At 39.5% G+C, this 12,455-nt stretch overlaps 1 protein-coding gene across 1 annotated transcript; it reads left to right on the top strand.

Moving 5' to 3' along the window:
• Positions 1-4,065: 4,065 nt before the first annotated feature.
• Positions 4,066-6,531, top strand: LOC147404547 (uncharacterized). Its single transcript, XM_086437859.1, has 5 exons — positions 4,066-4,461; positions 4,771-5,233; positions 5,330-5,602; positions 5,771-6,027; positions 6,142-6,531. Exons 1-5 carry the CDS (start codon positions 4,066-4,068, stop codon positions 6,529-6,531), a joined length of 1,779 nt encoding a protein of 592 aa, XP_086293985.1.
• Positions 6,532-12,455: the final 5,924 nt, after the last annotated feature.

Raw genomic sequence — 12,455 nt, 5'->3', positions numbered from 1 at the left:
GAAAAAATTATAAAATCCTCGAATTTTGTGTTAAATGGGACCTAAAATAGTGGAATTTCGTTTAATTGAGAATCGAAAAGATTTGATGACATCGTTAGGTCCGTAATAAAAAATTATTCGAAATGGTATACTCACTTGTCAATTTTCGAGTCTGAATGGTTAAGTTACGATCGAAATTAGAAATGATAGGAAAATTACAAGTATGCCCTCAGCTTTGTTATAAAAGAAATCTGATTTTCTTTTATTTCATTCATTTCTCTTCTTCTCCAAAGAACCAAATGATAGTCACTTTTCAACCTAAGGATTTCGACCCATTTCTATCAAGTTCTAGCGCGATCAAGGCCGAGTTGAACCTCGACGAAGAAGGCAAAGTTGTCGATCACGACGAGGGCTACGACTTCACCATCTTTGGTTGTCCATTCTCGTTCATTTTCCCTACCCTCCATCAATAACTAGTCGTATAGTGCGAAGGAAACTCTACACCTTCTATCCAAAGGTTCCATTGAGTAAGAGTTAGAGTTACCTTTATCGTAAAAGCGAAGAAGAGCATCGTCGTCAAATGCTTTGCAAACCCTCGCCTATTTTGCATCCAAGTCAGCTCAACCTCGACTCTCGAGCCATCCAACCTTAATTTGTAGTGCTAGTTTATATCCTTGGCATCCACAACGGTAGGGGACTTTCAATTCCTATTGGTAACTTTAGATTTATGAAAAATGTGCATTTAGGAATTTTTATTAAAAAGGTGTTGTAGTTATAAATCGTAGAAAGCTTTTGTTTAGTTTTAAAATTTATGGTAAAAGTAGTTGTTTTGATGGGTTTTATCAAATTTTGATAACAAACTCGTGGGTGGGTTGAATGGTTCGAAAAATGGAAAAAGAATTCGAAAAGGGGATCGAAAACTCGAAGGTTCGAGTGAGGCTCAGGACTATCGGCGAGAAGGGTCGGTGCAACCGGCACCTGCCGAAGGCATTATGTCGGTCCCACCCACAGAATGAGGCTTCTACCACCGACGAAATGAAGAACCGCGAGAAAATTTTGTTCTATCGGCAGATGCCGTCGGTCCCACCGACACCTGCCGATGAGTATTCTGTCGTTCCACCGACAACATCCTGATTCTGTCGTCGACAGAACACAGTTCTCTTCAAAACTGAATTTTGACTTTTGCCTTGACCTCCCCATTGCCTATACTTGATTTCCTACCCTTCATTTCATTAAAAATATTTAAGTAAATATCATTTACTTTAAGTTCTTTAATAAAATTAAAGTTTTACCCCCTATTTCGAAATAATGGGAATGATTTCAAGATCCAAATCTCAAAAGATTAAAATTCGAATTTTGGTTTCAAGAACAAAACGTAAATTTCGATGTTTTCGATAGACTTTCAAAATGTAATAACTTTCGCGTTACTTTGAATTAGGCTATAAAATTTATATGATGTCAAATCTCGTGCTTGAGGCTTTCATTTCCAAAAACCCATTTTCAATTTTGAGAACTTTGAAAAATTGAGTTTCCAACACTTAGCCAAATTTTTACCAGCTTTTACCATTTTGGCCAGCTTAGGTACCGTGCATCACGGGACCTCATTTTGAATAAACTTTGATGATTTTCAATTGAAAACTAAAAAAAATGGCTTTGAAAGATTAAAAATGAATGATTTGATTCGAAAAGACGAAAAATTAAAATACTGAAAGAATGGGGAAATGGATGAAATGGTAAAATGTCAGAATCATACCCGAGGGGTGATGTCTGCCTTTTACATTGTATATTGTGTGTAGGTTGGTGAAAGGATATACATGTTATTAATGAAAGGGTTGCATGTTTATTTAAGATTATGTCAGCGCATGCGCTGAGTGCTGTTTTTATTTTAGGCCAGGTGGTCACAGTTGTATGGTAGGAACTGGATATCCATTCTCAACCCTGTTCTATTAATTTTGCTTTTGTTTTAAATGAAAAATCATATATATACGTAACTATTTTATGAGCTGTTAAAGGGTTTGTGAATGTCTGAAGGGATAGTGCGTCACATCATCCAGAAAAGGTGTACTATCCTGGGATGTACGGCAAGGACCACTAAGCTCGTTTGTGGTATGAGATGCGTATGAGAATGGAGTCACAACTAGAATCCGGATCCATTCCTTTCTTATCTTTACCAGTGAACGTGTATTGTAAAGGTGATCGTATACGAGTGGAGTGCTATTTTGGGAATCACATGCACGCCCGATAGGTATAGACGAAGATGATTAGTCAATGATCACTAACACTTTAGTAGTAGTCGAACGTTCTGACATATCGAAAAGAGACCCATTGCTTACGGTCACGTCAAACGGCTCGTCTGGATCACTAACACTTTAGTAGTAGTCGAACGTTCTGACATATCGAAAAGAGACCCATTGCTTACGGTCACGTCAAACGGCTCGTCTGAGCCGGATAAATGATCTCGCAAGCGTGGTAGACACGACCAGCCACAAAATCAGGAACTAAAAGACAGATTTACATAGTAACATCATGTCCCGACTGGGAACGATCCAGTCGTGAATCCCAACGCTCAAATTCCATTAGTCCATCACTTGTATTATGTATCTGTTGTTATATTTCGAATTATAAACTGTAAAGCATGTCTATTATTTTAATGTTGTTAATTGTATTTGCATAAAATGACAAATGTATAATGAGTATAAATGATTGATGTTATGTGTAACTTTTAAACTGTTTAGTTGTTTATCCCTAGCCATATGTACCAGTTAATCATAGTTTCAATTGTAAAACTTGCATGTTTTGAAACGATGCAGTATGATTATTCGATCACGTTAAGGAAGGTTATTAGTAGGAATTGTTTGTGGACCTACTAGGTAACCATTGTTACTCACCATTTCCTTCCATTTTTTTTAGTTGTAGAGTGGGTGCTTGGGGAGGCGAGTGTTAAGCCATCAGTCGAGGAACATCTGGTTGGTCAGATCGACGACCAGTGTCCATTACCCGATGAGTATTGGGGTTACTTCCTTTAGGAGTTTGTTCGTCCTAGGAAGTGTACATAGTGTTTAGGACCCAGTGCTAGGACTATGATCTCGCTTATGATGTTCATAAAAATTTTCCGTCTTCCGCTTCTTATTCATTGTTGATATATTGCTTTATATTGGATTGTTTGCAATTGGTTTATCAGGTTTGAGTTCCGTGAAACGCTAACATAAATAGAGGAAACCATGCCGAAATTTTGAGACGCCACTTAGTGCTTCGAGGTGGTCTTGGGATTTGTGTTAGCGTTTGGCGGGGCGTCACATATAATTTGCCATCAATGCTATTCATCATACACAAAAAATATAAATAAATAAGCATAAAATCTTTGAAATATAATTAAAAATAGTATAATATTTATTCCAACATCGAATAACAGTATTTATAATTACAATATAAAGTAAAAAAATTTAATATGAAAATGTATCAATGATTGCTAGTAAAAATGGCATCAGTTATTGAATCCCTATGCATTTTCATTGTTTGTTGACTCTAACGATCTACTGATGGGAGAACTGGATACTCTTGATTAGTTATCCCATCTTCTTTCTCTTTCATTGCCCCTTCTTCCTCGAATCGAATAATTCTTCATTGGCAATCGCATGTTTTCTGATAAAATTGTGCAATACCATGCAGGCCACAACAATGTTTCGTTGTTTGTCCAAATTATATGAACGTATCATCTTTAAGATAGGCCATTTTGCCTTCAAAACCCAAAATGTTCGTTTAATTACATTTCGAAGTGAAGAATGTAAATGATTGAATATTTCTTGTCGACCATTTGCCCGTGACCTCCTATAATTTTGTAGATGGTATCGAACACCTCAGTAAGATGCGAGATAACCTTCCATGAGCGGGTACCCGGCATCTACCAGATAGTATTTACTTATTATCCAAAAAAAATTTATTTGTAGAATTAAATATAAATATATATAATTGACAAACTTTTAAATACAGACCTAGTAGAGGATATGGAAAATTTAAATTGGGAGTATTCAATGTCTCAAAGAAGACCCATGAATCATTAGCCGACTCTTCCCAACCAACTACCACATGAGTGAACAATATGTCAAACGAATTGAGGTATTGGAGGAAAAGATAAGTATGTTATCCGGTATAGTTGATGGTATTACGCGAATAGATGATCGCCACCAGAACACGCTGGAGGAAAGAACCGAGACGTTCAGAACCAGAATGACTGACCTCGAGGAAGATACCCGAGGATCCATGGCCATGTTACAGGAACAGATTACGGAGCTCACTACTAAAGTAGGCCTCCTGGTAAGAGCCGTTGGTAACGAGCAGCCTACCGGTAGTGAAGCTTCTCCCTCGCGCTTGCGAGTCCCCGAGCCACGCGCCTTCAGTGGTGCACACGATGCGAAAGAGCTCGAGAATTTCCTGTTTGATATAGAACAGTACTTCCGTGCAGTTCGTCCGGATTCAGAAGAGGTAAAAGTAACAACTGCTTCTATGTATCTTGCAGGTGACGCTAAGCTATAGTGGCGAACGAAGTACACCGAGATGGAGAGTGGCCAATGCTCCATCGATACATGGGAGGACCTCAAAAGGGAGCTGAAGAATCAGTTCCTACCCGAGAATGTGGAGTTCATTGCCCGCAGGAAGTTGAGGCAACTCCAACATACTGGTACCGTGCAAGACTATGTCAAGCAGTTTTCCGCCTTGATGCTTGATATCCGTGACATGTCAGAGAAAGACAAGCTGTTCTCGTTTACAGAAGGGCTTAAGCCTTGGGTTCAGACAGAACTACAGAGGCAACGTGTGCAAGATCTCACGACTGCTATCGCCACAGCTGAGCGGTTGACAGACTATTCTCCCGTGGATGGGAATAGAAAGAGGGTATCCAATCAGTCGAAAGAGTACTCTTCGCAGAGTGAACGCACCCATGGGTCTTCCAAAGGTAAAAATGGAGGATCTAGACACAGTCCAAGCAAGAGATCCCACCGGGATTCCTCCCCTTCGAAGAACACCGGTAACCAGTCCAACAATCACCGCAACAAGATTCAGTGTTACTTGTGTGGTGGTCCTCATAAGACGTTCAATTGCCCGCAAAGAAGCAAATTGAACGCATTGTTAGCTTCCCAGAGTGACCCTAGTCACGAGAGTTCAAGTGAGAAAGATGAGGATGAATCTTCTCATATGGGAGTTATGCATCTGTTGAATGCAATGAAACAGACCTCTGAGACTAAGACGATCTGTCAGCGTAAGGGTCTCATGTATGTTGATGTGGAGATTGGTGGTAAGACCACCCAGGCAATGGTTGATACGGGAGCTACACATAGCTTCATTGCCCCTGCAGAGGCGAAGCGCCTCAATATCCGGCTCGAAAATGATTCAAGCCGTATGAAAGCTGTTAACTCCGATGCCACTCTTATACAAGGGTCGGCCAAGTCTGTGGCCATCAAGATAGGTCCATGGAAGGGTAAGCTAGATCTTCTCGCAGTTCCACTCGATGAGTTTCGAGTTATCATTGGGATGGACTTTCTGCGACAGAACAGGACCGTTCCGATGCCATTTGCCAACACTTTGGGCTTGCTAGGTGAAAGTCCAAGCTTCATTCCTCTCTCTACAGGTAAAGAAGAGGGAAAGATGATCTCAGCCCTTTAGCTGAAGAAATGGTTGAAGAAAGGTGAGCAAACGTTTCTTGCTACCTTGCGAGTTGAACCTGATGATCAGGACCATAGTTGAACTCCCCCATTGGTAAAACGGGTTTTGACTGAATTTGATGATGTTATGCCAGAAGAGCTTCCGAAGACCCTACTGCCACGTAGGCCGATTGATCATCAAATCGAACTAATACCTGGTGCCAAGCCTCCTGCAAAGGGGCCATACAGGATGAGTCCTCCAGAACTAGCTGAGCTACGCAAGCAACTTGATGGACTTCTGGAGTCTAGATTTATCAGACCTTCGAAGGCACCTTATGGGGCGCCTGTTTTATTCCAGAAGAAGCATGATGGGTCATTGCGACTTTGTGTAGATTACCGAGCGCTGAATAAGGTTATCGTCAAGAATAAGTATCCGATTCCACTGATTGCCGATTTGTTTGATCAACTTGGGGCAGCCAAGTACTTTTCCAAGTTGGATTTGAGATCAGGGTACTATCAAGTACAGGTTGCAGATGGAGATGAGCCGAAAACTACTTGTTCTACCAGGTATGGTGCTTATGAGTTCTTAGTCATGCCCTTCGGCCTCACGAACGCACCTGCGACATTCTACACCTTGATGAACGACCTCTTCAGACCGTACCTCAACAGGTTTGTTGTGGTATATCTTGATGATATCGTAGTATACAGTTCTACCTTAGAAGAGCACGTTCAACATTTACGCAAGGTATTCCAAGTGCTTCGCGACAATCAGTTGTATGTGAAGCTAGAGAAGTGTTCATTCACTCAAGAGCAGATTATGTTTCTTGGCCACGTTGTGGGTAATGGACAGATCCGGATGGACATGGAGAAAATACGAGCTATTGATGAATGGAAAATCCCTTCTACTGTCACATAACTCAGGTCATTCCTCGGTCTTGTGAACTATTATAGACGTTTCGTCCAAGGTTATTCCAAAATAGCCACACCTCTCACAGACCTGTTGATGAAAGATCACACTTGGTCCTGGTCGGACAAGTGTCATGAGGCGTTTGAAGACCTCAAGCTTGCTGTTATGCAAGACCCAGTCTTAGCTCTACCCGACATCACAAAGCCATTTGAAGTTCAGACAGATGCATCTGACTTTGCTATTGGAGGAGTGTTGTTACAGGATGGGCATTCGCTTGCTTATGAAAGTCGGAAGCTCAATGATGCTGAGAGACGCTATACCGCACAGGAGAAAGAGTTGTTAGCCGTCCTCCACTGTTTGAGAGTTTGGAGACATTATCTGTTGGGGTCACAAGTTCATGTGAAGACTGATAATGTGGTAGTGAGCCATTTCCTAACTCAGAAGAAGTTGACACCGAAACAGGCTCGTTGGCAAAAATTCCTCGCATGACTTGGCCTTGAATTATAAGCCAGGAAAGAACAACAGCGTGGCCGATGCCTTGAGTCGCAAAGCAGAGCTAGCAACACTTCAGCGACAAGTTTCTCAGGTTACCAGCACTTTACAGCAGAGAATTCATGATGGTTTGAACAGTGATCCCCAAGCAAAGGCCATATTGGACATGGTACAGAAGGGGAAAGCACGCCGTTTCTGGATTCGTGATGGGTTGTTATATACCACTAAGAGCCACATGTTTGTTCCACGTGCGGACGGGCTAAGATGAGAACTAATGAGAGAGTGTCGCGACACTCCATGGGCTAGCCATCCGGGCTGGCGCCGCACATTAGCTCTCTTGGAGCGAGGATACTACTGGCCGAACATTCGTGATGATGTGTTAGATTATGTGAGGACCTGCCTCATTTGCCAGCAAGACAAAATCGAGCGCGACAAACCAATTGGGCTGCTGGAACCGCTTCCAGTCCCCCAAAGGCCTTGGGAAAGTGTTTCTATGGACTTTGTCTCAGGTTTGTCGAAGGTTGCAGAGTATGGATCCATCCTTGTGGTTGTGGACCGTTTCTCCAAATATGCTACATTTATACCGACCTCGACATATTGCTTAGTAGAAGAAACATCACACTTGTTCCTCAAGCATGTCATCAAGTATTGGGGTGTGCCCAAGAACATTGTCAACGATAGAGATTCAAGATTTACAGGGAGATTCTGGACCGAATTGTTCAGATTACTTGGATCTCAGCTTGACTTTTCGACCAGCGGACATCCTCAAACAGATGGGCAGACTGAAAGATTTAATGCCATGTTGGAGGAGTATCTCAGGCATTTTGTCACTGCCAACCAAAAGGATTGGGCGAATCTACTTGATGTCGCACTTTCTGTTTCAACCTTCAGAAGAGCTCTTCCTCCAACAAGAGTCCTTTTGAACTTATTACTGGCCAACAACCTTTAACTCCTCATACTATTGTTTCAGGATATCAGGGACATTGTCCAAGGGCGTACAAGTTTGCTAAGTTTTGGCATGACAATAATGAAATTGCCAGATCTTACCTTGAAAAAGCGTCGAAGCGGATGGAGAAATGGGCTGATGAACATCGTCGACCAGATCATTTCAAAGTTGGTGACTTAGTTCTACTCAAGACAGATTAGTTGAGAAGGTTCAACCGAGTACAGCAAGCACACAAGGGACTACTACAGCGTTATGAAGGTCCAATGCTTATCCTCTCTCGAGTTGGCAAGGTCTCCTACAAGCTGAAGTTACCGCACTGGTTACGCAACATCCACCCTGTCTTCCATGCCAGCTGTCTCAAGCCATTCCATGCAGATCCAGCACGCAGCATTCCAACACGTTCACCTTCTCGTTCAACAATCCAGCCGGAACGTGTTGTCGACCAAGTTCTCGCCGAGCGTCAAGTCAGCAGCAGTTCAAGCAAGCAGCAGCACATGGAGTACTTTGTCACATGGAAGAACTTGCCAGAATGTGAAGCCACCTGAGAAAGAGCAGAGAACCTACAACCATTCAAGCAGAAGATTGAAGAGTTTGTCAAGGACAATGCGACGAGGACGTCTGCAGAATAGGTAGGGGAGACTGTAACGGCCATGTACTCTGACACCTAGAGTTTAGGTGTAGCTCGCCCTGGAGTCACCCGGGAGCACCCATGTAATTCTATGTAAGGCTCGTTATGAAGCTATGTCAGCCCCCGTACCAGGGCATATCTGTTAGCTTAGGGTACGTGTCAGCCCCGTGCCAAGGCACACTTGTTAGCTTAGTGGCATTTTCGTAATAAGGGAGTATGACCGGCCTCTACTTTTGATGTTTCCTTCTGGAAATCTAGTAAAGACTTAGCATACACTTTGTAGGAAGGGTGTCAGCGCTATCCCAATCCCCGGCCTACACCCACGTTGTTGAAACCCTTGAAGCCCAGCTCCGTGGAAGTCCCGCATGTCATAGGATCATCATTTGCTTGTAACGCATCTATTGCTTTTGTAACGCGTTGCACCGTGTAATTCAATATTATATCAACAAAGTTGCCTCCGGACTTTGCCTCGTGTTGCCTCGTTTACTTGTTTGCTAGCTACGTGTGTGTGGTGTACGATCATTTTACAGGCTTGCAAGTGGATTTGACCCCCTATCGCTTCAATATAATCCTACATATTTTTTAATTATATTAATCTATAAACATTAATAAAATAAATATATTTAAAGTGTATGTATATAAGAAATTACCTTAAAATATGGTAAAAAACGAGGATTGTTACGGATGTGCGGAGAGACTTCATTGAGGTCGGGAGGTACAATTACGGACATTGACAAGTTCAATATCGCCAAAAAAACTATGTTGAAGTACTTGCTAACCGTTTCAAGTGAATGAACAAACAATCTACAATTACTCTTTGTCCTTGATTATGTCCTATTATCAATAGGAACATCGCTACTTGTTCTTGAATAGTAATATATCGTTGCATCTTTAGTAGATCCCGTTCCTCCAAAATGAAATATAAATTCACAAATACATGGCTTTCCATTATAAACAATGAGTGGCACGTCATATTATCATTCAACGTTTTTCGCACAAAATCAATCCCCTTGAACGGACAATTACTATGTTCCTCCCTATCTAAGATATTCTCACAATAAAATAAAGAACCTAGGATGACTCTTCTCGTGGCTATATTTAAAACACTTGACTTAATAGTATTATTGGTATCATCATTTGAATCCATGGTATCAGTCGTATTAACAGTATTTGTGGTATCAACATTTGAATCCATTTGACCTATTTATGGATCCATATTAGTTGTATATACACCCAACTTACAATACATAATAAAATGATATCCACCACATACAACAAAACTCATTATCCACAATATTAATCACAATAAACATTCAATAGTGCAAATAATATCCATCTAACAAAAAATATAATATACGTCTAACAAAAATTAACATATCTATCTAACAGAGTATATTACATCATATTAGTGCAAAAAGTAACCAATATATATTGCACCCTATAGGTGCATCATCAAACCAACATAAATATAAAAGTAACCAAGTGTATTGCACCCTATAGGTGCATCCCAAAACCAATATAATATAAAAATAACATGAAAAAATGTCTAAAAATCTCTCCCAGCTAGATAATCAGTCATCTCGTTCTCTAACCACCTAAGACGAATATCTGTTGATCGTAACCCACAAAAAATCTCTCTGAATTGTTTGTTCTTCATAAACATCTTCAACGCAAAATGATAAAGATCATTGTTGGGGGTTACATCTGTTAGCTGGTCTAAAAGGTCGATTGACTCTTGAATATTGTCTTTCTTAACAGGAGTAAGATTGATAGAAGCAGATGTTTGATTGTTAACTGCATCTACGAGCTTCTCCAATGACTGGCCAATTCGCATAGCAGTAGTCATCTTCTGCCTACGACCCTGAGGTTGTAGAGTATCGTCACTTCTACGTCGAATAGGATCTGTGGGTGGGGGTACAGTAGCGGTAGTATCATCCCCAACTCATCAGCATCATCAGGAGTAAAGTCCAGAGGTGTCTGAGACTCCGGGGACAAGGTCTCCATGACATATTCTAGATTATCCGCATCAAGATTATCTGGTTGGTTTACTGATGTAGATGGCATTGTACCAGATGCAGGCGACCACATCCGGCTACCAGTAGCATGTGTGCCTCCAAATATTACATCTAATTGCTTCGCAAACATCAAAGGCTTCGATCGAAATATTACATCTTTTGGATGATGCTTTAAAAAATAAAAATTCTAAATTATATATAAAAGAAATAAAAAAAATTTTAATAAATAAAATAAAGAAGTAACAAAAAAATATACCTCTAACCACCCATCCCACCACTCCTCACACTTGCATCTAATATACCAGTCTCAACATCATAAGAGACGCTAGTATTTGTGCAAATCTTATTCCAATGTTCCCAAAGTCTTTTTTGTCTATCCCACTTATTTTTCATTTGCCCTCTATCATAGTAAACGCCGGTTATCCTTTTAAACTCCTTCACCAATGTTTCATATCCGATCTTATCAAGTACTTTATGTGGTCTCCTTTCCTTTTTAATTAATTCATAGCATATCTCGACCCAAACTTTATGTTGTTTGGGTGTCCAATCTGCTTTCGCACTTTTTGAATTGTTATCTTTCATCTGTCAATGGTAATAACAACAATAGTGCATGGAACAAAACATATTATATTCTACTTCAATCTCATCATCAATCTTTTGTAAAATCTTTACTTCACAAACAAAAAAAAAATAACGAAATAAGTAAGAACAATAAAAATACTGTTCTCAGTCCCACGGTGAGGGATCCCTATGTTCTCTATCTTTGACTGTACAGAATATAGTAATTGACGTGTGTGTGCGTGTGTAAGTTAAAGAGAAGCGCACATATATATTTTGATTTTTGCACAATGTATAATTAAAGAGAGAAATCAGGAGGCAATGTCAGGCTATCCTATAGATAGTCGGAAGAACGCACAGTTCTCAGTCCCACGATAAGGGATCCCTGTGTTCTCAATCTTTGACTGTACAGAGTACAGTAATTGATGTGCATGTGTGCATGTGTAAGATAAAGAAAAACATTCATGATTCAAAAACAAACGACAACCGACAACCACCACCAAACACAAACATCAAACAAACATGATCCAGTTCAAACTTAAAAAAAAACCATCACAATTCAACAACATCCAACAAACATGATTCAAATATTCAAACTTTAAAACTTTGTAAGACTGCCACTAAGGACTCTTTTGCTTAAAGCTAAAATCCAGTCCTTACTCGAGCAAACCTTACATTATGAATCATGCTACTATTATGAATCCAGCCTTTATTGGAATTTCAGAAACTCTTGAAGCTAACTATTGTAATGCATGACTATTTAATTCAACCATGAATATGTAAATAATAAACACACCCACATAATAAACCCTTAAGAAACCCAAACCCTACAAAAAATTAAATAAAATTGAGAAAAAAAATTCTTTAATTTGTTTAAATAACAAAACTATAATTACGTAGATCCTAAATTGATAAAAATTTTTTTCTTAAATATCCATGTTTATAGGGTCAGAAAAATCAAACCAAATTAAATAAAATTGATCAAAAAAAAAAATTTGAAATTTTCATGTTTATAGGGTTAGAAAAATCAAACCAAATTAAATAAAATTGATAAAAAACAATTATGAAATTTACTTAAATAACAAAACTATAATCACGTAGACCTTAAAATTGATAAAAAAAAATTCTGAAATTTCCATGTTTATAGGGTTAGAAAAATTAAACCAAATTAAATAAAATTGATAAAAAAAAATTCAGAAATTTGCACAAAACTATAATCAATTAGACCCTAAAATTGATAAAAATAAAATTATGAAATTTCCATGTTTAGATGGTTATAAAAATAAAACCAAAT

The sequence above is a fragment of the Akebia trifoliata genome, chromosome 4 (assembly GCF_017979445.1).
Source record: "Akebia trifoliata isolate Shusen 1 chromosome 4, ASM1797944v1, whole genome shotgun sequence".
Classification (NCBI taxonomy): domain Eukaryota; kingdom Viridiplantae; phylum Streptophyta; class Magnoliopsida; order Ranunculales; family Lardizabalaceae; genus Akebia; species Akebia trifoliata.
This window is presented reverse-complemented; position numbering and strand designations above follow the sequence as displayed.

Excerpts from the sequence above, each read along its gene's own strand:
- LOC147404547 (XM_086437859.1), top strand. The coding sequence starts at position 4,066 with ATGAGTGAACAATATGTCAAACGAATTGAGGTATTGGAGGAAAAGATA. Across the intron at positions 4,462-4,770 it reads TTCGTCCGGATTCAGAAGAG|ACAGAACTACAGAGGCAACG; the intron begins GTAAAAGTAACA and ends CCTTGGGTTCAG. Across the intron at positions 5,603-5,770 it reads CTTCATTCCTCTCTCTACAG|AAGAGCTTCCGAAGACCCTA; the intron begins GTAAAGAAGAGG and ends ATGTTATGCCAG.